The sequence below is a fragment of the Hyperolius riggenbachi genome, chromosome 6 (genome assembly GCF_040937935.1).
Source record: "Hyperolius riggenbachi isolate aHypRig1 chromosome 6, aHypRig1.pri, whole genome shotgun sequence".
Lineage (NCBI taxonomy): Eukaryota > Metazoa > Chordata > Amphibia > Anura > Hyperoliidae > Hyperolius > Hyperolius riggenbachi.
In genome coordinates, this window is record NC_090651.1 from 175,562,380 (window position 1) to 175,589,334 (window position 26,955).

The 26,955-nt window shown below is 42.1% G+C and overlaps 1 protein-coding gene across 1 annotated transcript in view; it reads right to left on the reverse strand.

Moving 5' to 3' along the window:
* LOC137522612 (putative RNA-binding protein Luc7-like 2) overlaps positions 1-26,955 on the reverse strand; it is a 556,548-nt gene that overhangs the window by 78,070 nt on the left and 451,523 nt on the right. The window contains exons 11-12 of the mRNA XM_068242690.1: positions 18,687-18,869; positions 11,075-11,116 (exon numbers count right to left, since the gene is read on the reverse strand). Coding sequence (XP_068098791.1) covers positions 11,075-11,116; positions 18,687-18,869 — 225 coding nt within the window. The remainder of the gene's footprint in view (positions 1-11,074; positions 11,117-18,686; positions 18,870-26,955) is intronic.

Here is a 26,955-nt window from a genome sequence, read left to right on the forward strand (position 1 = left end):
GTAGTGGTGTTACAACAGCCCTCTTGAGTGAGGATGGAAAAATTCCGGTGGAGAGGGATAGGTTAAACAGCGATGTTAGGGCAGGGATGAGGGATGTGGATAGCTGTGGAATGAGATGTGATGGGATAGGATCCAAAGAACAGGTGGTTAGAAGGGATTTGGAGATAAGGGAAGAGAGCGAATGTTCGGAGAGTGGAGAGAAACTGGAAAGAGAGCAGTCAACAAGAGGAGTGGAGATGGAGTTTGATGTCTACGTGGAAAACACACTACAGATTTTTGCAATTTTATCTGTAAAGTATGTTGCAAATTCTTCAGCTGATAAGCATGAAGAAGGAGGAGGAGGGGGTGGACGGAGAAGGGAGTTGAAAATACTGAACAGGCGCTTTGGATTGTGCAAGTGGGAGAATATGAGGGAGGAGACGTATGATTGTTTTGCAGAAGAGAGAGCGGTTTTAAACTTGTTCAACTCTTTTTGTAAGTAATGAAATCCTCATTAGTATTAGTTTTTCTACAACGGCGTTTAGCTACCCTAGAGCACCCCTTTAGCTGTTTAGTAGCTTTGGTCAGCCAGGGTTAGCGACTGACACGGTGTGGGCGGACATTGGTGAGGGGTGCGATTTCATCCATGACTTGCGTGATTGAGCAGTGATAGTGTGCAGCTGCTGAGTCAGGGTCAGTGAATGGTTGTGTGAGGAGAGGTGCCAAGGCATCAGAGACAGATTGCATGTCTATGTTGCAGTAGTTCCTGCGTGTATATGAGCGTGCTTGAGGCAGGGTGGTAGGAAGAGAGGAGGAGAGAGAGAAGTTTAGTAAGTTATGATCAGAGAGCGGGAGAGGAGTATTAGTGAAATCAGTGATAGAACAGAGACGAGTGAATATGAGGTCAAGTGTATAACCATTAGAGTGAGTTGGAGCAGTGGACCACTGAGACAGGCCGTAGGAAGAAGTAAGTGACAGAAGTTTAGTGGCGGCAGAATTGTTGGTGTCAACATGAATGTTAAAGTCGCCCATAATGATGGTAGGGATATCGGAGGACAGGAACTGGAGGAGCCATGCAGAGAAGTGATCTAAGAAGAAGGAAGCAGGGCCCGGAGGGCGGTAGATTAGTGCGATCTGGAGGTTAGAGGGAGAGTATGGACGGACTGCATGAACTTCAAAGGAGGGTAGAGAAAGAGAAGGAATGGGGGTGAGTGGCTTGAAGGAGCATCTATCAGAGAAAAGAATGCCCACACCACCGCCATGTTTATTCCCACTTCTAGGCGTGTGACTAAAGTGGAATCCCCCATAAGAGAGGGCGGCAGGTGAGACCGTGTCAGAAGGCGTCAGCCATGTTTCTGTGACCCCAAAGAAGGTGAAGGCGTTGGAATTGAAAAGGTCATGGATGAAAGGAAGTTGGTTGCAGACTGAGCGGGCATTCCAGAGAGCAGCAGAGATAGGTGGGGGAGGAGGGGGGAGAAGAGGAATATTAATAAGGTTGTGGCAGTTTCGGTGTGCATGTCGTTGGCTGTTTGCAGTGCGATTAGTGTGCAAGAGTGAGGAGCGAGCCGGCAGAGAGGGTCCGGGGTTTGGTGAAATGTCACCTGCAGCAAGGAGTAATAGGAGGCAGAGAGAGCGGAGGATAGGGTGGGATTTAGATTTATGGGTAGTTGGAGTATGAAATGTATAGCGCGGTTGTATGAATAAGAAAGTTTTGTGAGAAGCAACCTGTGGAGATGATAAAAGAGAGGGAGAAATGTAGAGCGTGTTGCTGACAGCAGGAGGATGCAGTGAGTGTACAGATTTGAGAATAGCAGGGGAAAGCAGGCTAATCATGAAGAGCAGAGACAACATTATTGCACTAACCGTAAATCAGATTGCTAAAGTCTTGTGTCTGTTCCTTCTGGTCTCTTCTGGCTTAATTCTGGTCTAATTCGGTCGTTCTCTTTGTACTTAGAAACCGGTGTACTTTGAAACACCGGTGCATAAATTGACCAAGGTCTAATCGACTTAGAGTTGCATTTATATAGTAAGCCTGATAAGCCTATGCTTAGCAGGCCTGATTGTAGCCTGACTGATGCAGGTGAGGGAATGAGCTCAGCCTGTAGCAGATCACAGTACAACTCAGGTAATTAAGCAGGAAGCTGCTTAATTGTCTATAGGTGTTGGGGCCAAATTAGCATGGAGCCAGAGGAGAGCAGACTAATTCATGGAATATACAAAGCCAGTCACTTAGCTATAGTAAAATGCAAAGTATTACAGCACTTCAGAATATTCACAGATTGCAGTAAAATCGAAAGTTCACATAAGCGCAGATCATACCATAAGAGTTAGATTGCGTTCACAGAATGATTGCAGTAAAATCGAAAGTTCACATAAGCGCAGATCATACCATAAGAGTTAGATTGCGTTCACAGAAGGATTGCAGTAAAATCGAAAGTTCACATAAGCGCAGATCATACCATAAGAGTTAGATTGCATTCACAGAAGGATTGCAGTAAAATCGAAAGTTCACATAAGCGCAGATTATACCATAAGTTACATATACAGTGGTGTGAAAAACTATTTGCCCCCTTCCTGATTTCTTATTCTTTTGCATGTTTGTCACACTTAAATGTTTCTGCTCATCAAAAACCGTTAACTATTAGTCAAAGATAACATAATTGAACACAAAATGCAGTTTTAAATGATGGTTTTTATTATTTAGTGAGGAAAAAAACCTCAAAACCTACATGGCCCTGTGTGAAAAAGTGATTGCCCCCCTTATTAAAAAATAACTTAACTGTGGTTTATCACACCTGAGTTCAATTTCTGTAGTCACCCCCAGGCCTGATTACTGCCACACCTGTTTCAATCAAGAAATCACTTAAATAGGAGCTATCTGACACAGAGAAGTAGACCAAAAGCACCTCAAAAGCTAGACATCATGCCAAGATCCAAAGAAATTCAGGGACAAATGAGAACAAAAGTACTGTAATTTAAATCTATCAGTCTGGTAAAAGTTATAAAGCCATTTCTAAAGCTTTGGGACTCAAACCACAGTGAGAGCCATTATCCACAAATGGCAAACACATGGAACAGTGATGAACCTTCCCAGGAGTGGCCGGCCAACCAAAATTACCCCAAGAGTGCAGAGAAAACTCATCCGAGAGGCAACAAAAGACCCCAGGACAACATCTAAAGAACTGCAGGCCTCACTTGCCTCAATTAAGGTCAGTGTTCACGACTCCACCATAAGAAAGAGACTGGGCAAAAACGGCCTGCATGGAAGATATCCAAGGCGCAGACCACTTTTAAGCAAAAAGAACATTAAGGCTCGTCTCAATTTTGCTAAAAAAATGTTAATGATTGCCAAGACTTTTGGGAAAATACCTTGTGCACCGACGAGACAAAAGTTGAACTTTTTGGAAGGTGCGTGTCCCGTTACATCTGGCGTAGAAGTAACACAGCATTTCAGCAGAAGAACATCATACCAACAGTAAAATATGGTGGTGGTAGTGTGATGGTCTGGGGTTGTTTTGCTGCTTCAGGACCTGGAAGGCATGCTGTGATAGATGGAACCATGAATTCTACTGTCTGCCAAAAAATCCTGAAGGAGAATGTCTGGCCATCTGTTCGTCCACTTAAGCTGAAGCGATCTTGGATGCTGCAGCAGGACAATGACCCAAAACACACCAGCAAATCCACCTCTGAATGGCTGAAGAAAAACAAAATGAAGACTTTGGAGAGGCCTAGTCAAAGTCCTGACCTGAATCCTATTGAGATGTTGTGGCATGACCTTAAAAATGCGGTTCATGCTAGAAAACCCTGAAATAAAGCTGAATTACAACAATTCTGCAAAGATAAGTGGGCCAAAATTCCTCCAGAGCGCTGTAAAAGACTTGTTGCAAGTTATCGCAAATGCTTGATTGCAGTTATTGCTGCTAAGGGTGGCTCAACCAGTTATTAGGTTCAGGGGGCAATTTCTTTTTCACACAGGGCCATGTAGGTTTTGAGGGTTTTTCTCACTAAATAATAAAAAACATCATTTAAAACTGCATTTTGTGTTCAATTATGTTATCTTTGACTAATAGTTAACGTTTTTTGATGAGCAGAAACATTTAAGTGTGACAAACATGCAAAAGAATAAGAAATCAGGAAGGGGGCAAATAGTTTTTCATACCACTATATATATATATATATATATATATATATATATATATATATATATATATATATATCGCTAAAGGGTCACTGGGGAAGGGATCAGAGGGTTAATTAAACTGTTAAAAACTGTTTACATTTCACATTTTTGCTCCGTGGAGCACAGCGTGTCTCTCCCTGTCAGGGAGAGACAGGCAGAGCAGCTGATTATGTGAGTGACAGGCTCACAGCAATCACATGTACAGGAGCCAGGCTCCTGGTTGTTACTTAGTAACAAAGCTGTCTAATGACAGCTTTGTTACATTAATCAGATGCCTGCACTGCTACTGAGAGCCCTGAAAGGGCTCAACGTAGAAGATACGTTGAGTCAGAACGCTGCTGCCACCTGCTGGACATAGAATTAAAGTACGTCGGTCCGTAGGTGGTTAATTACCTTATCTTGTGGGAATTAACGTAGGTTTGCAATGTTTACACATGCTGATTAGGTCATTTCTGACGCAGTTAATTATAAATGGACGTCACCAGCCATCTTGTTTGCTGGTTGACTTTTTTTTTGCCCCAGACATTAAGACTAAACAATGTAACTCATGACGCATTTCTGATAATGTGTCCTTGTTTCCCAGACATAAGATTGGTCAGGGTGACACTGTAACCAGACCTGTGAGAGTCTTCAGCAATTTAAAGCTTATTGAAGCATACAGGGCTTCTAATATACTTATTTAAATATAAAGCTTATTATATAATTCTTCTTAAAACAATCATATAAGATATAAATGCACATTAAAATTTAATAATATAAAATCCTGTTCTATTGCCTTTCTTATGAATAAATATAACAACTTCAACCGGCAGATGTCAGCATTTCATCATGTTTAACTAATTGCGAAAACCCCTTGTTTCATATTTTTTATAAGGCCTGTTCCCAAAACATCATGTGTTATCAGCTATGACTGTTCAGCTAGCTTAGATGTCCTTCAAGCAAGAACAACAAACAATCTTACAAAAATGTTTTACTGTCTCTAAGTATAACTGGCAAAATCCAGCATTAAATGTATTTCAAAGTAATAAATTATATTATAGGTTTTAACAATAATTATTTCTTTCTTTGGAGGGACAGTATTGATTTTTAATATTTAGATTAATAATATTTATATGTAATAACGGAGCAAATGTATATATATATATATATATATATATATATATATATATATATATATATATATATATATATATATATATATATATATATATATATATATATACATGTCTGCTGCAGTAATGTGACTTTTAACTTCTTCTGTTCAGTCCTTACACAGTACGCTTATCTTGACCTTGACATTTGAAAGATGCTTCTAACAAACAAGAATGTTTTAGCCTCTGCAACTAAAATAATATAATAATTATGAGTTTCACTGCCTGGAATATGCTGAAATGTCACAGAGCAATATTTTAAAAAAGTACTCTAACCTTACAGTTTACAATGAAATTTTGCATAGAACATTAAAACTTAAAACATACACATATGACAGCTTTTCCTGCATAAATAAAACTGCTAGAATTCTGATATCCCCCCCTTGCAGGAAAATGATGGCAGATGATTAGTGATCTCCCTTTGTTGTTCTTCTTTTTCTCCAAAAGAAAAAAATCTATAATCAAAATTAAAAGTAATGCAATCTTTCATTCATGCAAAACCTTGCTCATTAAGTAGCGTTGTCTGCTGTGTTGCCAGCCTGACAATGGACTCAATAGTAAGATTAATATCTTCTCCAATAAACATATTTTGCTGGTCTAGATATGGCTATAGTCTTTGTATATGACATACAGTGATGTGAAAAACTATTTGCCCCCTTCCTGATTTCTTATTCTTTTGCATGTTTGTCACACTTAACTGTTTCTGCTGTTAACTATTAGTCAAAGATAACATAATTGAACACAAAATGCAGTTTTAAATGATGGTTTTTATTATTTAGTGAGAAAAAAACCTCAAAGCCTACATGGCCCTGTGTGAAAAAGAAATTGCCCCCTGAACCTAATAACTGGTTGGGCCACCCTTAGCAGCAATAACTGCAATCAAGCGTTTGCGATAACTTGCAACAAGTCTTTTACAGCGCTCTGGAGGAATTTTGGCCCACTCATCTTTGCAGAATTGTTGTAATTCAGCTTTATTTGAGGGTTTTCTAGCATGAACCACCTTTTTAAGGTCATGCCACAACATTTCAATAGGATTCAGGTCAGGACTTTGACTAGGCCTCTCCAAAGTCTTCATTTTGATTTTCTTCAGCCAGTCAGAGGTGGATTTGCTGGTGTATTTTGGGTCATTGTCCTGCTGCAGCACCAAAGATCGCTTCAGCTTGAGTTGACGAACAGAAGGCCGGACATTCTCCTTCATGATTTTTTGGTACACAGTAGAATTCATGGTTCCATCTATCACAGCAAGCCTTCCAGGTCCTGAAGCAGCAAAACAACCCCAGACCATCACACTACCACCACCATATTTTACTATTGGTATGATGTTCTTTTGCTGAAATGCTGTGTTACTTCTACGCCAGATGTAACGGGACATGCACCTTTCAAAAGGTTCAACTTTTGTCTCGTCGGTCCACAAGATATTTTCCCAAAAGTCTTGGCAATCATTGAGATGTTTTTTTTTAGCAAAATTGAGACGAGCCTTAATGTTCTTTTTGCTTAAAAGTGGTTTGTGCCTTGGATATCTGCCATGCAGGCCATTTTTTGCCCAGTCTCTTTCATATGGTGAAGTCGTGAACACTGACCTTAATTGAGGCAAGTGAGGCCTGCAGTTCTTTAGATGTTGTCCTGGGGTCTTTTGTGGCCTCTCGGATGAGTTTTCTCTGCGCTCTTGGGGTAATTTTGGTCAGCTGGCCACTCCTGGGAAGGTTCATCACTGTTTCATGTTTTTGCCATTTGTGGATGATGGCTCTCGCTGTGGTTCGCTGGAGTCCCAAAGCTTTAGAAATGGCTTTATAACTTGGATCTTTGGATCTTGGCATGATGTCTAGCTTTTGTGCTTTTGGTCTACTTCTCTGTGTCAGATAACTCCTATTTAAGTGATTTCTTGATTGAAACAGGTGTGGCAGTAATCAGGCCTGGGGGTGACTACAGAAATTGAACTCAGGTGTGATAAACCACAGTTAAGTTATTTTTTAACAAGGGGGCAATCACTTTTTCACACAGGGCCATGTAGATTTTGAGTTTTTTTTCTCACTAAATAATAAAAACCATCATTTAAAACTGCATTTTGTGTTTAATTATCTTTGACTAACAGATAACGGTTTTTGATGAGCAGAAACATTTAAGTGTGACAAACATGCAAAAGAATAAGAAATCAGGAAGGGGGGAAATAGTTTTTCACATCACTGTATGTATGGATTCACCCTTGAATTTGTAGTTTCTATCATTGTGGTAGCTTGTGTAGATATGTAGGGAAATTCTAGGCAATATTTGTTAAGTAATGTGGTAAAACTTAACCACTTAATGACCAGCCAAAACCGATAGGCGGCGGCTGGTCAAACCTGTGTTTCCTGTCAGTTCACGGCGGGGGGCTCCGTGAACAGCCTGCGAGCCTCTGATCGCGGCTCGCAGGATAATTGTAAACATCCGGGGACGTAATCCCCGGTGTTTACCTTATACGGCGCTGCTGTTACTGCAGCCTTGTAAAGGAGATCTGCTATTCCCGGCCTCTAATTGGCCGCGGATCGCCGCCATCTGATAGGCTGAAGCCTATCTAAGGCGGTATAGGACGGATCGCTGTCCTGTACCGCCCATAGAGAGAAGAGGAGGGAAGGAAGGAGAGGGAGGGGGAATATCGCTGTGGAGGGGGGCTTTGAGGCCCCCCCCCCGCTAGCCACAAATCAAGCCGGCGGCGAGCAGACCCCCCCCCCAGCAGGACATCCCCTTAATGGGAAAAAAGGGGGGGGGAAGTCTGATCGCCCTGCCTGCCACCTGATCTGTGCTGGGGGCTGAAGAGCCCACGCAGCACAGATCTCAAAATTATATAAACAGGAATTATACCGTTCATGTGGTCCCTAGGTTCTTTTGGAGCACAATGCATTCAAAGTTTTATTGTTAGCTTACAACAGGTTAGTTAGTTGGTTAGTATTATTATTATTATTATTATTATTATTATTTATTGTATTTATAAAGCGCCAACATATTACGCAGCGCTGAACATTAATTTAGGTTACAGACAATATTTAGGGGTGACATACAGCAATATGACAATACAGGAATACAAGAAAACCAGATCACACAGCACAGTATGAGTACAAGGTAATGCTTAGTCACTGGATGGAGCATGAAGATCACACAGCACAGTATTAGTACAAGGTAATGCTTAGTCACTGGATGAAGCATGGAGATTAGGCAAGTTAGGTTCACTCAAATGCATGGCATGGGTTCACAGTAATGGAGGTGCCAGATCAGGTAGGACACAAAAGGAGGAGGACCCTGCCCAAAGGCTTACAATCTAGAGGTATTATCTAGGTACAATCTAGTATTATGTATTAATGCAGTTAATTACACCTTTCTTATACCACAAGGTTTCTTTCACAAATGGTATGGAGTAGTGTGTGTAGTTTGCCAGCAGAATCCCATAAAATAATGTTATCTTTCTATTTAAATATAACTATCATATTGAAAATGTAAGCATTTACAGTCCTTGGTGTCTGCTTTAACGGAGGCGAGTCCACCACTTCCTCCCAGCAATTTTTTAAAAATGTTATGTACTTTTATCCTTCTGGCGCCTCTGCTCACCTACCAATATATAAGCATTGAAAAGTTCTTGGTAATTCAAATCGCTAGATAGCTAGTTGCAGTAGCGGTTTTCAAATATATTCTCAATAAAACATATATATTAACATCTCATTGTTGAAGTTGCTTCTCTACTTCATGTTTCCAATATTTTGCTGTAATTCTCTCTCTTGAATTGATCAGGATCTTTACCATTGATTTTAAAGTCTCTTGAAACTTATGTTGTTGTCTGTCGGCATTCATGTATGTAAATCTTGGCATGTTTATTTTCTCAAAAAGTAAAATGTGATAAATTATCTTGTAGCTTAAGTTTGATATATGGTTGTTTTCTTGTTGCACAGTCTCTTCTCATGGCAATATTTAATGTTGTTACATCCTGGATATGTCGTGTGAAGATCTTCTCTCTGATTGAAGTAGTACTCCGCACCAATCAATCATTAGTATTGGAATTATTAGTCATTCAAATTTTTCTTTTCTGGAAACTTCTTTAACAAGCATCATATGGTTCATATAGCTTTCAGTCAATTATCTGTAATACTTATATGCAGTTCTCCTGATAGCGCAATAGGATCCCCCTTTATGCAGCTTTAAAGCAATCTAGTACCAGTCCAGTGTTTTACTAGCAGTTTAGTCTGCCACTTTAACACATTATTGACAGTTCAGGCTGTTTAGAACATTTCATCTGTAATATTATCAAATAGTCCCGCATTTAACTCTATATTTTCTGAGTTGATTATGGCTAGTCATCTTGCATCTCTAAGTCTAATGTATACGACAGTCTTTGCATACCATGGCATTTGAAGGTGTTTCACTCTTAGTTTCTTCAGTACTTCTCTTGTACATATACGGATTAGGTATTTAATTGATATTTGAGATGTTCTTGCTCCTTAAGTCATGTAGTGGGTGTTCCTCTAGTTATGGTGCATCTTCCTTTTCCACCATCAGTCAATAACTTGTATGCTAGAACCAGTCATAGGGCAATTTCATTTGTCCCAGGATGCTTTCTTGAAACTTGAAAAGGATGAGTAACAATGGTAATCTACAAGTTGTATTATTAAATGGAATGTTGTATTATTTTCATTATCAGTCGGGTTGCAATTTAGTACAGTTGCCATTCACTATGTGCAGATTTACAATAGTCCCTTGCTGAACATATCTTTTCATCATTTATGATATTTTCATCCCTCTTGGAATTCAAACAAATATTAGACTGTCCTTTTATTCTGGAGAATTGAATCTTCACTTTCAATTGTCCATGTATTGCATATTTGAAAGTTTCTGAAGAATATTTTCCTTAACTTCATGTGAGCAGCACAGTGGCGTAGGGGTTAATGCTCTCGTCTTGCAGTGCTGAGTCTGAAAGGAGTTTGTATGTGCTCCATGTGTCTGTGTGGGTTTCCTCCAGGCACTCCGGTTTCCAACTCTTCTAGTAATGGAATGGCTAGGTTGGGCATCATCTTCAAAGATAAAGGCTGTATGAGCAAATCCAGCAGTTACTCTTGTTCAGACGCTGGGCATACTGTTGATGCATCATTTTGAAGTCTTCCTTGTAGGTTGTAAAGTTCAGCTTTTGTAGTCATTAAATGTATCAGGTACAGCAAACACCTTTGTAGCCGTATGTTTGCGGATAATGGTTATTGTTCTCAGCACCTATGAGAAAAAATAAAAAGGAAGAGGAGAGAAGGGGAAAACACAAAAAAGTAATATGCAACATTCTGGTAAATTTTCATCATAAAAAAAAACTAAACTAACAACCTTCCCACTTGTGGTTCAAAAAGAAAAATATATTGTGATGCTATATGGTGCTGGGTGCATTCTTACTAGTTTGCTCTAGTGTTCAAACTTATAACAGCAGGTTCCTTCTCTTCTTGCTTATGCCTTTTCTTAAGTTTATCTTAGTTTGTCTTCTAAAAATCAAAGTAGTATTATTCATTTTCTGTAAAAGTTGAGATATATCTTCCCTTGGAATAGTGTTCATTTTCTTCTTCTGAAATAAAAACTTTCATGGTTAAGCTGTGTATAAGAATCCATCAATAGCATATCATACATGTCTTCATTTGCTGCTTCATGTATGTTGTGGCTTTTTCCTAAGCTTGACATCAGTAAGTAAATCCTTGTCCATTTCCAAAAACATTTTCTCTTGTTATCTGTTCATCACTTTAGTAAACTGTTGTCCTCAGCGTCACACTTCTTGAATAGAGTATTATCTTGAAACTGTTCTTGAACTGAACTGTTCTTGAACTTCATCAGTCGATTCAGATCGATTACCTAAGGCATGGATTTCTCTTCCAGTCTCTTGGTGTACATAACTTCTTTTCTCCTTCATGTATTTAAAAGTCTTCATCAATCCAGGCTTCATTCTTCACATTAGGCCTTTAATCATCTTGTACATGTAATGTAGTTTAGTGCAGTATTCTATAGTACCAGCTTGATTGCTGTATGTCATTATTGTGAACAGTTATTTCCTTACTTCTCCTGTAGCATGGCTTTTCCTTCTCCTGTAGCATGGCTCTAAGTATCACTGGCAAAATCCAGCATTAAATGTATTTCAAAGAATTCAATTTTATTATAGGTTTTAACAATAATTATTTCTTTCTTTGGAAGGACGGTATTGATTTTTAATATTTAGATTAATAATATTTATATGTAATAACAGAGCAAATGTATATATATATATATATATATATATATATATATATATATATATATATATATATATATGTCTGTTAAAACTTAAAACATACACATATGACAGCTTTTCCTGCATAAATAAAATTCTGACAGTATAAATATCCTGTACTGAGGTTAAACTAAGGGCCGGTTCATACTCGGCACCACAATTGAAATTTGCAGGCAAAATCTTGCAATTCTGCGCGATTTGCGCTTGTGATTCCCATTCAATAGAACGAGAATCACAGAGCAATCGCTCCCAAATCGCTGCATGCAGCGCATTTGCAATTAATTGAAATTGCAATTGCTGCAGTGTGAATGTCTCCATAGGGATACATTGTAGCAGCGCTTTGCTGATCGCTGGTGATCAGCAAAGCGCTGAAGAATTGCCCCAATGTGAACCAGCCCTAAGTCTTTCCAAACTCTTACATTTAGATCTGAGTTAAAATTCTCGAGAACTTAGATTGATGTAGGAACATTAATTAAATTCAATGGAGGAGGAGGATATTTGATTAAATATTCCCAAGATTTCAAAGAGACTTGGATGGGGGATATGCAGAAGAGGGAGGGTTAGCCCCCATTATAATATTAATCAATACATCCATCAAATTTAGACCCACTAGTTGTGTTTCCATTTTCACCTATGGTTTCTCTGAGCCAACATTCCACCAATGTCTAATCCTATCTAAGTTAAAGGCGTGATAATACATTTCAATATTTGGGAGGCCCATACCTCCGAGGCGTTTTGAAAGAGTCATTACTAGGTTCGGACGTTCTTCCCATTCCAAATAAAAGTATGAATGCATTTTTTTACATCTGAAAACCATGACTTTGAGAACATTGTTTGTATTGTGAGTAAGAAATACAATATTTTAGGTAACTTGAAAGCGGCTATTCTGCCTGACCAAGAAAGCCAGAATTTAGAAAGAGCTGAATATTCCTTCCTTATATCTGCTAGCAGGGGAATACAGTTATATTTGAATAGTTCAGATGACTTTGTCAACTGGATACCCAAGTAGTACACTGCTGCATCTGCCCAGGGAAACTGATATTTTTGTAGTAGATACTGTTTCATGTCTGCAGAGATGTTCAATCCTAGCATAAAGGACATATTTTGATTTAATTTGTATAAAGAAGTTTTGGAAAAGCTTTGTAGGTCTTGTACAAGATAAGGAAAGTTAATGAGTTTATTAATAGTAATGCTACATCATCGGCAAACATGCTGATGACATGTTTAATAGTAACTCCAGAAATCAAAGGGTTAGAACTGATTTTCTGAGCAATGGTTTCCATAATTAACACACAACCGCTTTAAAATCAATGAGGGTAAAATGGACACACCAGTGGGCCAACACTTCTGTGAACCAGGACACAGCATGCAAGAGCTAAAAGTACTTGTTCTTAAAGAGCAACTGTTAGGCTACCAAAGCTAAATTAAACCTCTATTCTCCTGTGTTAAAGAGTTTAGAAGTAAGCCAAAAAGGCAATACTGAAGTTAAAAATCTCTCTTACTTTGTCTTTGGCTGAATAGCAATCATCCTTTTCCCTAAGCTCCTAAGGAGGCTGTAGGCCTGCAGGCCGCATAACAGATACTGCAGAGCATGCTGGGGCTGCTTCTTTTCCCTGGTCCTCCCCTTCATTTCCCTATCCCGCCCTAAGGCTGCTTTCACAGTGGGACGTTACAGGCTCATGTTACAGCAGCCTGTAACGCATCCCAACTCACAGCACTGAAAAATCAATGTGCTGTTCACAGTGCACATGTTGCATTAGAATATACTGCTAGTGCTATTGTTCCTAGCCACATGGCTAATTAATATTCACTGCACAGTAGTGTTGTCCGGATCATGAACGATTTGGATCTTTGAATCATCAATCAGGAAGCTGGGTAAGGGAGGATGTTACATCACAATTGGCTTCATACAAGACAGTCACAAACATGGAACCTGCCATGAGCTGTCAGGAGCATCAATCTCTGCAAATACTATATAAAAATTCTGTGAAATCCAAACGTGGACAGTGAAATGCATATGTAATGTAAGTACATCCAATATTTAGCTACTGATATATGTGTTTTTTTCTCTGAGACCTTATACCTAACAGCTCCTCTTTAAGGGTAACGTCATAAATGAAAAATCAAGAAAAATTTTGAGTACAAATGTATGAAAATGTTCAACACATTAACATAAGGTTTAAATTGTGGAACAGGATTCATGACTCCTTATGTAACATGATTGATTTGGCTTCATGATCTTCAGAAACCTGATGGATTTCATGTATGCTTGCACTAACTCACTGGCTCCAGCCTGCTGATCACCTGACACCTAACGGATAACCAGTAACCAGCACAACTGTCATCTTTGTGTTTACTATTTACCTGCATCAGTGTTTTACTTCAGCTAACATCTGGAAATATGCCTGAAGAAGGGGACTAGCTCCCAGAAAGCTTGCATAATTTAACTATCAGTTAGCCATTAAAAGGTATTCTTTTTTACAAAACGTTGTTTTTTCTACCTATATAATTTGTTTGGCTAACAAGGTACAGAAACATTTTTGCTACTATCATAATTAACACAAAAATAACAGGGGAAAGCGGACATCCCTGATGGGTACTGTTTGAAATGGATAAGGGATTTAGGGCCATATCCTATTCAAGGTGAAAAGCAGCTTGCAGATGCGAGCTACTTATCACCTTGCCATCGTGCAAGGATTACCGGCAAATCCCATTGCCCATATCCTTCGCGCGATGGCTGATCGTTGGGGAGCATTACTCAGGCGAAAGCCTGAGCGATGCTCCCCTTTACCTAGCGTTGGGGAGTGAGGTTTACGCTGTGGTGCTGTCCATCAGCACCACGGCCTCACTCCCCACACATGCGCACTTGCCCGCCGAACATTGCCGCCATCTTCCACCGCAGCATCTGGGGGTCTTATTTAACAAGGAGACCCCCAGAGCTCCCCGTTGCGTCGCCGCACACTTTAGAAGCCCCTACGCAGCTCTGCAAAGGCTCCCGTCATTATACATACCGCCGCAGCCCGACGCCTCTCGCCGCAAAATCCGTCATGTAATTACAGTGTATCTAACACTGTAATTACTGTCTAGGAGCCCGGGCAAAGCATCTTTGAATCTGCAGCCGGGCTCCCCATTGGTCCGCTGTCTGAGCCAATGGGGAGCCCAGCTGCAGATTCAAAGATGCTTTGCCCGGGCTCCTAGACAGTAATTACAGTGTTAGATACACTGTAATTATGTGTTGTAAACGCAAAATTTATGGACAAGCACCATCACACCTAATTGATAATGATTTTTGTAATTAATAGGCTAACCAGTATAACTGCAGATAAAGCCAAAGAAAGTGTGCAGAAAGGCCAAGCAATCATAATATGCAAAGAACAAAGAAAAGCTTAGGCTCTTGGCACACACGTCCTCCTCCCCTACGCCACTCGGTAAGACTTTTACTGTACGCATGCTGCTTGTCTTTGCTGCACTACCTTGGGCTCATACAGCCCCTCCGCTCTGCTTATTAGCACGCACTTCACTATTGGTCCAGAAACGGACCCCTGCTACTCTGCCACCCAGGTTTCATCCTCCAGGGTAACTTTATGCACATTCTTCACTTTATTTCTTGGTCACCACCATCCTGCTTCTTAACCTCGTGTCCTTCAGCTTCCCACTTACCGGTATGTGGTTTGGTTTATTACGCACATTATATGCTTTCATGCGTTATAGGGTATGTTGAGGGCATTATTATAGCTATATTTACCGTTATTTATTATTGTATTGTGCCATCCATGTGTTTTATGGTTTTTATCACTTATATGGATCAATAAAGGCTATTTTGTACTTTTCCTTATATATTGTGCTGCGGTTTTTTGTAGGGCCATACTTTTTCTTTGTTCTGTGCACACACTGTAATTACGTGACGGATTTTGCAGCGAGAGGCGTCGGGTGATCGGCGGCGGTATGTATAATGACAGGGGAGCCTTTGCAGGGCTGCGTGGGGGCTTCTAAAGTGTGCAACGACCCGACGGGGAGCTCTGGGGGTCTCCTTATTAAAGGAGGCCCCCAGATGCTGCGGCGACGACGTGCGTTAGCTCGTTTAGACCTGCAGGTCTAAGCGAACGCTCATGTCTCCCGGGTAGCATCGCTTTCCGAAGGGCAGGAACAGGGTAATTGGATACCGTGTTAAGAAGTCGCTGGGCGATTATATCGCCCAAGCGAGTTCTTTTCTTCTTTTCCGCCTGGGGGGGGGGTCTAAAGTTTAATAAGATTAGGCGATGCCCCCATCGCCTAAGTTAAGAACTCGTCAGTGCTTAGTGCTGGCGAGTTCAGCAATAGAATATGGTCCTTAGAGAGAAAACCTGCAGTGTTTACCTGGGTAGGTAAATTACAAACCTATGCTGTTGTGGCTGAAGCAGGACCTGATCAAATGGAGGTTCCCCTCCATCTCAAGGATGGGCAGGGTTCAGGCAGTCAGGATGACCTTATTGCTTCGCATCCTATACTTGTTTTGAACTTTGCCAATTCCTATCACACATGCTTCCCTTAAAGTGAACCTCCAGACTAAAAATCGACTCAGCAGCACTGAAAAGGCCTGGTGTTTCTTTAACAGTTTCACAGCATCAGAACTTTGTTTCTCTTATACAAGCCTCATTTTTAGCTGCACAGAAGAAAACTGCCCAGGCATTTTTCCCCTGATGCTGTGCAAAGCATGATGGGATTTCTGATGTTGTTGTTCTCGTTCTGCTGTTTTGGTGCAATTTTTTTTTTTTACATTTTGAATTTGACATTTGAAGACTAGCGCTTGCAGCTGGGAGGAGTTATCAGGACAAAGGACAGTTGGAACTGTGTCTTATGCTCCCTGTCACCTCCTTTCAACCAAAAAGATGGCTGCCCCCATGACAAAGATGGCAGCCCCCATGAATCACAAACATTTGCCTGTTCTTTTAAAACAGGGTGGGTAAAAAAGTATATTACCTATCTATCCTAATTAACATAATTAATGTAACTTAATGACAGTATGTTTGTTTAGGCTGAAGTTCCCCTTTAAAGACCTGTAGCAGTCCATCTTCAAGTCCATATGAATAATAAAAAGAGCAGAATTAAAAGAAAAACAATGTTCTGGAATAGATCCAGGGGTGGTCTTGGTGTACCTGACCTCTTTAACTATTACAGAGCTGCATAGTTAACCCAATTGGCTCAATTGCACGCAGAACATAATGTCCCTCTCTAGGCCCAGATTGAAAACAACCTTTTAGCCCCTGTAACCTTTTCTGCCCTGCAATGATCTGAAATTTTTCCTGTTAAATACAAAAAAAAGTCACATTTATCTGCCCACTCCCTTTCCCAGGGGAATCCTCTTACTGCAGGGGTGCCGCCAGCATACAAGCCATTTTTTTGAGACTGCTCTCGTTTTTTCGGGAAGGGGCCTCAAATTATGGGCTGCTTGGGGCCACAAAACCTTAGCTGCGCCCCGCCTAGTAAAAAACTCAGTCTACCCTACCACACCTCACAACAATTTTTGGGAACCCTAACTTCCCCCCAGGCCTTGAGTCGGGTTCATTTAAAAGGTAGAAATCCTGTGGCTATATTTTACTCAAGAACTTTATTACAAATGATAAAATTTCCACATGGGGCCAGTTTCATTCGCACACATCTTTTCCACCATCTGAACCCCTTCTGCCTTGCAATCAAATCACTTTTTGAGATTCTTCCAGTCGACCTTGCCACAGCTGCCTCAGAGAACCCCATATGTGGCATTGCGTAAGTTGAGGCCCCTTGAGGGTGGACTGATATTTTATTTTTATTCAGTAATTTCCCAAGCGCGAGAATTGTCAAAACGCCGATCTATGGGATCTATGGGAAGATAACCCGGGGCTTACACGTCCCACTGAACGTTGATCAAAATGTTGTCTTACGTTAACAAAAGGTAGTACTGTAGTTATTTCTTGCATATTGAAAGCAATTATAAAATTCTCCATCACACCTATCTCACTCCAGATAGACTATATGCCATTTCCCATGCAAAATCAAACTTATGCTTTAGAGGATGTGGGAGAACTGGCAACATCACACAAATCTGGTGGTTTTGCCCAGTGACCGAGTGATATTGAACTGAGGTCACTTGGCCTATAAATACTGCTCTGGGCAAGTCTACTCCCCCTGATCCTCTGTTACTTCTATTGGAGGATAAACCCCAATGCATCGCAAAGGCCGCTAGGTTGCACATTGCTAGGTAGTGGATTCGACCTTCCCTCTCCCTAGCTGTTACAGATACTATCCTCATAGATATTCTATAAGAAAGACTACTAGCAATAGTCAACAATACAACGGGAGTGTTTACTAAAACGTGGCAGCCTTGGCTCTCTTGCTCTGACACAATTGGGTTGCGCTCCTGTGCTCTGTTGATATAAAGAATGCCCTTACCCTGCCTATGTCTTTTTTGAACGTTACAATGTGACTTCCCCCATCTTACTTAATATGTATTTGTCTCTCTGACTGAAAGACCCTGTGACCAATGACATCTTGTACTTAAAGCGGAACTGAAAACTCTATATGTAAAAAAAAAAGTTTCACTTACCTGGGGCTTCTGCCAGCCCCCTGCAGTTGACCTGTGCCCTCACAGTTCTGGACCGATCCTCCGTTCCCCCGCCACGGCTCACTTTTTTTCCTGTAATGGAGGTCCACCTCCATTGCACCCTGGCCACGCGTATCGTAGTACGCGTTCCTGTAGCCAGGGGCACCCTGTGCAGGCGCAGTATGAGAAAATCTCTACTGCACCTGTGCAGTATGCATCCGGCTACAGGAGTGTGAACGAGGAGGTGTACGGCCAGGGCCGCACAGGCGCAGTTCCCCCGGCCTGCGCAAAGTGAAAGTGAGCCGCAGTGTGGGACCAGAGCATCAGTGAGTGGCTGCATAGGAACAGGTCGGCTGCAGGGGGCTGGCAGAAGCCCCAGGTAAGTGAAATGCTTATTTTTTGATCCGTTTACAGTTTCACTTTAAGTTGTCTTTACTGTTCATTTAAGTGTCATCATTATATTGTTCCTTTGGGGCGCCAAACTGCTTGTATGTGTAATTTGAAATGGACTTTTTGTCTAATAAAACTATTTGAAACTAAAAAATTATGAATCAGACCTACTTTGATTTGGAGTTGCGATCTCTGCTTCTATCACGACTCCAATGATGACTGTGGCTGCGACTACGGCTATGTGAGCGTGATCTATGCCGGTATTGTTTATCTTGAGATCTGGAACGTGTTTTTCTCTTATAGTCACGGGATGAAGACCGGGATGTATGCTTACGTCTCTCTCTGGATCTTGATCTTAAGGAATCAAAAGAAAGTTAATGAAAAATGTTTGCTAAAATAAGGAGTATCCATTAAATTCCATTGTCATCAATGATCATATAAATAATAATGGAAACAATGTCTACCAATCCCTTGAATGATTAATGTCATCAAACCATAATTGTTACTGATCTGTGGAGCAGCGTATGAAAGCAGCTGAGACCATCTATTGCTGCGAACACAGCATTTCAGTTTTTGACATAGGCTCTAATTCAATTAACTATTCTCCAGATTTTTCTCTCAGGAGGTAAATTTCACTCAATAAAATACCTTTTAGCCTTCGACAAGCAAAAGCATACTTAAACTAAAAGAGTATTAAATTAAATTTCATATTACTTTTCTTATGTACTTTTTAGTACTTTTCTCTTTCTGGATACTGAACAGGTATTTACCTAATAAGATGCAAAACTCTAATGAAAAGATAATTGCATGAAGCCCATGTTCTCTTCAGCTCATTTTGGCACAACCTGCAAACTTTTATTTTTTATTAAGGAGTAATTCAACTGTTCCACATGTTACATGTAACTGCCTAGATTTACTCCGTCTGCACACCGATACAGTATGGGGAATTACACTGGCGAAAGGAAATTTGGACAGACAAACAGTAAAAAAAAACAAAAAAACAATAAAAAAACAGAAGAAACAGCACCCTTTATTTATCAGTGAATACGTTCACAGTTTTAACATGCATACACAACTAGTGGGGTGATGTGTGCAGATGCTTACTGCACCTCACGTGTGCCAGCATCCCCCTTCATTGTGCAGTAAAAGGCCCATTTCCATGGTCAGCGCCTTTGACATGGACATACTACGCAGAGCATGCACATTATGTCAAGTCGGCAGCCTTGTGACTGTGCTCCCCACTCGTCTCCTTTTATGTGGGCATAGACTCATGCGGGGAGTGTTGCCACAAGGTTGCCGACCTGACATGCCAAAGGCGTCGGTAAAGAGTAGGGTCTCTATGCATCTTCATACCTAAATACGTAATTTGGGAGCGAATCTTGACCGGAAGGTGAATGAGTCCTGTTTTGGGGGCCAAAGGGGATAAATACATGAATTCACACTTGGATACATTAACCTTGAACCCACTTGAGGTACCTATTTTGCTAATTAACTTCAGGGCCATTTCCAGTTGGGATACTGGGTTAAAAATAATAAAATATAGTCGGCAAACATGGCCTGTGAAATCACTGCATTTCAAATTTCTATGCCTGGAATGTACTCAACTAAAATTTTAGTCAGGGAATCCAGTGCAAGATTGAATAACAAAGGGGACAGGGGACAGTTATGTCTTGTGCCCTTTTCCAGTGCAAAAGTCTCCGACAAAAAAACTGGGGTATAAATTCAAGCACACGGCCCCATATGCATGGGCTCTATTTACATTTCAAATGCCTCCCTGAATGTTCATTTTATCTAGTACCCTGTCAAACCACATCCAATTTACATTATCAAAAGCCTTTTCGACATGCATAGTTCTTACATGACTTGGGGTAAGCACAAACATAGTCCTGGACCAAGAGACCAAGATTGACTCATTGACGTCCGAGTTTCTAAGGGCGGGGGGCCCCTTCTAGGCTCTCCCTCTCCACACTGCAGCTTCCGATCAACGGAGCTGGTCTTGCGCTCCCTGACCTACGTAATATTTCCTGGCCTTGATTCTGGTCACCACCAGGTGGTGGTTTGCCCAGGACACACAGCGGCACAGTTGGAGGCTGCAGTGGTGGGTTCACAAGAGTTTCTCAACCTGCGCTTTAGAAGGGTCAATAAATACTCTGAAATTATGACCTCTATGTGTACTACTATTAAGGTTTGGTCAACAACTAAATCAATGCTGGCGAAACCTGGTACCATGTGCCCGTACATGCCCCTCTGGGGTAATCCGAAACGTACTTATTTTGTCAACGTTCCTGACCCGCAGATCTGGGCCAAGTACGGCATTAAACAAGTAGAACAATTGGCCCCCCGGGGTACACTCCTCTCCTTTAACAAACTAAGTGCCCACTTCCAATTGCCAAGGAACATGCTCTTTCACTATATGCAGGTTAAACATGCTTGAAACGGGCAATTCTCATGAATTTGGAAGGTCTCCTGATTCGACAGAAGGTGGATAGGCCTCTCTCCAAGGTCTATTCTATCCTGATATCCCCTTCAACCCCTAGGGTAGAAAAAGCTTGCTTGAAATGGGTGGAGGATGAAGGGCAGCTATCTGATAACAAGTGGGTAGATGTCTTGGAAAGTATGAGTGGAATTTTGATATCGGCCTCAGATATGCACATTTCAAATGGATATACCCAGTGTATCACACCCCTCAAAGTTTGCATGCATATATCCTGGATAGGCCTGATGTCTGCCCTAAATATAAAGTAACCATAGCTGACTTTTTTATATGCTGTGGAGCTGCCCAGTCGTCACAGAATACTGGATCAAATTGGCTCGTATTATGACGATTGTCATGGGGAGAGAATAGTGGTCGACCCTAAAACTCTCCTTTTGGGATTGTACACTGATTCCACCCTCTCTTTCTCATGGCATTATGCTAGTGCAAATAATGTGCTTTTATGGGAGACGGGAGATCTTCCATAAGTGGGGTGTGGATACTCCTCCGTCCATGCCCTCCTGGGCGAAGAGAAGAGATAGAACAGGGCTATGGTATGGTACAAGCTTAATTTCCTTAACTGCAAGTGCCCTGCTAAATTTCAAAAGATATGGTACTGATGGACTGACTATACAGATACACATGACATTCTGGATGGCTTCTCAGCCTGAGCTCTATTTCAATGGCTGCTGTTGTGTGATAGGTGATAAGTATTTTTTTTATCCGAATAGGACAACCTTTTCTGCTGATCTCCAGGTGTGCTGAATCATGGGGGAGGGGGTGGGCGTGGCTGGGGTGGGCTGTTCTGTTTTATTGCGATGTTATATGTGTAACAAAACTCAATAAAATTAAACTTTAAAAAAAACCAAACAACAACACAACAACAAACAAACAGGTTAACGATCAAAAGAAACAACAAACACAAAAAAAAACAACACACACACAAAAGTTTTTTCCTGTTGTCCAGCAGGAGACATGAAATAGTCTGCCAAACTGTCCAGGTTTCGAAGGCAGACTATTCTGGACCTAGCGGCATACCTCCATCGGCCAAAGAGGGCGTACATCTGGAAGGTCGGGAATATCCCCTTCCTTCTGGCGCACAAAATTGAGGAGCATGCTGCTTTGATATTGTGGACTGCATTGTCAGGCTTCAGTAGCAGCGGTGTGTGTGGAACATCCTCCATTTGTTCGCCAGGACTCCAAATGTACACTCCAGTATTCGGCAAGCCCGGCTGAGCCGCGCATGAAAAATTCTCTGTTTATGGTTGAGGCCCGTCACCATATGACCGCATGACGTGGTGGGACAAGGCAAAAGCCTCGTGTCCAATAAAGACAAAGGGGTAGGTGGTTGTCATTGTCCCAGGCCAAGGTTTGTCACTGGGTAGCTTCAGTTGGTCTTGCTCCAGCAGGTGGTACAGTCTGGTGTTTTCAAAAATTCCAGAGTCACTGGCAATCCCATATGACCCAACGTCAATGTAAACAAACTGCATAAGACACTGCCATCAGTAGAATGCTAAAGTATTTTTTGTAATTACTGCCACTCCTCAACGGTTTCTGAATCCTGATGTGCTTTCTATCGATCACACCAACACAATTGGGAAACCGGCTCTGTGTCCTGAAGAGGTCTGCGATCTCCCATTTATTAGTGTCTGGAACAGGCATATATGTGGCCCTCAGCCTTCTCCAGATAATTTTGGAGGTCCTCACAATGATGCCGGACACCGTGCTCTTTCAAATCCTGAATGTCAGATGTAATAATGCGTAGCTTTGCCCAGTTACTATGAATCTAGGAGAGACATAAGCAAGTTAATTTTTTTTTTATTTGCAGTGGAAAAATATAAAACAAGATGGCACAGTGTTTGCGACAACTTTATGAAGGATCTGAGGTTATAAAGGAAGGAACAGCGAAGTGGAAGGGGCTCCTCTAGAAGGACACCATGCTGCTACTCACGTCAGCTTGCTTTCCTGAGATCTTCAGTGGAACCTAGAGCATAAGTTCAACTGCTTTTACCTTTCGTTAACACATGTATATGATAGTAACAATCTCCTTTGGATTATCTACAGAAGATTTCTCTGAAGATCATTTTCAGGAGGATGAGGATCTCGAGACGGAGGATCGTGATCTGGACAACATTGGGGATGATGGGGATAATGTGGATGATTTCGATGATGATGACATTGTGCTTGATGCGGATTACATCCCACCGCAGCCGCATAGGCAGTTGTCCTCTGAGTCTATGAGGTCCGAAACAGAGGACTTGCCCCACCCTGATCCAATCCCCATCCAAACAGACCAGGAAACCACTCCACAGGTACCCTCTAGTGCTCCTAGCCAACCTGATACTGAGGTTAAAACCCCACAAGCTCAGACCGTGTCAGACTGGTCCAGCGGGAGCTAGGGGTACAACCCGGTGGGCCTTTAATTACATTGCCCCCGGGGGCCCCAGTGCAGAAGAGGAGGGGGCACAGGCAGCGCAGGAAGGAGGAGCAGCAGTGGGCACAAAGCGGCGGGGGGAGATTGCTCCCCCCCTCCAGAATGTTGCACAGCCAGTGGCAGCAGTGGGGAATGGCTTACCGAGAGCCAGGGAGATCTGCTTGCCGCTGGTCTGGTCTTCTGCACTGTCCAATCCTGCTCTCACAGGAAGTACAGTGAGAACGGGATTGAACAGTGCAGAAGACCAGACCAGCAGCATGCAGATGTCTCTGGCTCTCGGTAAGTCGCTCCCCGCTGCTGCCGCTGGCAGTGCAGCATTCTGGAGGGGGGAGCGCGGAAGGGGGGCCCCAGGTGATCGCCGATCTGTGCCCACTGCCACCCCCCTTCCAGGCTGGGGACACATATAGACCTGGCTACCTATACTAGGGACACCTATAGACCTGGCTAACTACACTGGGGACACCTATAGAGGTGGCTTACTAAACTGGGGACTCCTATAGACTTGTATACCTATACTGGGAGCACCTATAAATCTGGCTGCCTATACTGTGGACACCTATAGACCTGACTACCTATACTGGGCACACCTATAGACCTGGCTCCCTATACTGAAGACATCTATAGCTGGCTACCTATACTGGGGACACCTATCCTGACTACCTATACTAGGCACACCTATAGACCTGGCTACCTATACTGGGGGCATCTATAGCTGGCTACCTATACTGGGGACACCTACAGCTAACTGCCTATACTGGGGAATCTGTAATTAACTACCTATACTGGGGACACCTATAACTTTCTATCTATACTGGGGACACCTATAGTTAACTACCTTTACTGAGGACACCTATAGCTTACTACCTATACTGGGAGCCCCTATATATAACTACCTATACTGGGGACACTTATAGCTGGCTACCTATACTGGGGCAACTATAATCAGGCTCTAGGCCCTTCATATGACACTTTCCTCAGGCACTGCATACTCTAAGGCAGTGATCTGCAAATGTGGCTCTCCAGCTGTTAAAGAGAACCCGAGGTGGGGTTCTAAGAATGATATTTGCACACAGAGGCTGGGTCTGCCTATACTGTCGACACGCAGCGGGCTGTGTTTACCTATGTAGTGTCACTCTCACCATTCCCCCCACCTCCTGCATAGCTCCGGTCCCCGCCCGTGTCCCTTCCCTCCAATCAGTGGGGAGGGAAGGGACGCGGGTGGAGACCGGAGCTATGCAGGAGGCGGGGGGAGCGGCGAGAGTGACACTACATAGGTATTCACAGCCTGCTGCAACACGCTGCGTGTTGACAGCTCGGCTGTGATTTATGGGGGACAGCAGAGCGCAGGGGAACTTAGGGAGGATTGAGATAGCAACAGAGGCTGGGCAGTATAGGCAGACCCAGGCTCTGTGTGCAGATATCATTCTTAGAACCCCACCTCGGGTTCTCTTTAAGGAACTACAAGTCCCACAATGTATTGCAGGAGTCTGATAGCCAGTCATGATTCATAATGCATTGTGGGACTTGTAGTGCCTTAAAGAGGAACTGACGCGAAAATCTTAAAATTTAAAACAGAAATAAGAAGTACATTTCTCCCAGAGTAAAATGAGCCATAAATTACTTTTCTCCTATGTTGCTGTCACTTACAATAAGAAGTAGAAATCTGACATTACCGACAGATTTTGGACTAGCCCATTTTCTTATACGGGGTTCTCAGGGTTTTCTTTATTTTTAAAAGCACTTCATGAATAGCAGTTTCTCCGTCCAACTGCCAAAATAGTGTGCAGCAAGCAGGGAGGCTGGCCAGCATCTTTGTATAAATCTTTTTTCAGGGAATGTCTTTATAAAGAAAAAAAAGCCATGCTGAGAATCCCCTATGGAAAGATGGACTAGCCCAAAACCTGTCGGTAATGTTAGATTTCTACTACCTACTGTAAGTGACAGCAACATAGGAGAAAAGTCATTTATGTCTCATTTTTTACTCTGAGAGAAATGTACTTTGTATGTATTTATTTGTATGTGTTTTAAAATTGTAGATTTTTGCTACACTTCCTCTTTAACAGCTGGAGAGCCAAGTTTGCAGATCACTGCTCTAAGGCCATCCTGCATTACTGGCAGTATCATCCACCCAGCAAAGCACCCAGCCCTCCCCAGCCAGCACTGGCTAACTCATATACTGATATTTATGGGCACATGGCTACTTAATTCTGTTTTCTGAGGAACATGGCTACTTAATTTATGTATACAGGGCCCATTTGGCTACTAAATTATTTTATTTTGACAAATCTGGCTATTTATTTTGTTTATTGTAAGGTACCTGGCTACTTAATTATTTTATCTGGAGGTGTGTGACCCCAGGCTGAAACTTTCCTAGTTGGCCCTTAGTGTCCCTGTCCGACGCTGAGCTCAGAGGAGGCGTAGAACAGGTCCTGTTCCCACTATAAGGGAGGTCAAGGCAGGGATGTCTGGTGCGGTGACAGGCCTCCTAGGCATCCTGAAAAGTCAGGAAGCCATAATAACTAGACAGCTACAGGATGGTGACTGAAGCAATTTCATAAGAGATTACCAGCTCCACATTGAATCGCTTCAAAAAGAGTTGGATCTGTCACACAAACACTAACAGATAAAATTGTTACCCAATCAAGATCGTCTATAGTTTGATCAACTTAAGCAACATCACCAACAAATATCTCAACTGCAGCAGCAGATTCAACAAATGCATAGCCACATTTCAGAAATTATGCAACACCAGGGACACCCAGCCTACCACATCCTCATGTCCCTTCTACCCTTTCTGGACAAAGTCTAAGGTGGGAGTATGCTCTCGTGCCAATACAGCTTGCTAGAGGCTGTAAAATCTCACACAGTACCACCATTTCAGTACCAACAACCTTAATATAGACTACCTACCACCTGGCAATCAACTTTCCAAAGCTACCAAGGGTATAGAGGGAGTGCCTTTGAGGACCGAAGATACACACAAATTAGGAACAGGTTCTAGCAGTTCAACAGTTAGTACCCCTGAAACTCTTAACCAACCCTGTACACCAAACCTTTTTCTTGGATCTGGTTCAGATCCAAAACTGTAATGTACACCATGTAAAAACAATGTTTGCACTTGATAGCAAAGTTTACTGTTAAACTTTCAAATCACAGAAAGTTGTGTTTGTCAGGACCTCCCCTTGGACATTGCCTTAAGAACCTGCCCCGCAGGGAACTGCAATATGTCATGGATCAGCCCTTGTCATGGCATGTTGCTGTTCCTGTGGGCCAGGTTCAGAAGGCAATGCCCAAGGGGCTCTGTGCCCCCATAGAGCCCGCACCCATTGACAATAGTGTCCACATTGTACTTTCAATTTTTTTGCACTAGCTGAGCTCTGTGCCCCATTGTACCCGCACCCTAAGAATTTATGTATGACCATTGTAATGCACAAGTAAATATTTAGCACTAGTTGGGCCTCCCCTTGGACACTGCCTTCAGAACCTTCTCCCGGGAACTGCAACATGTCATGGCTTGGGCCACCCCAGCTACC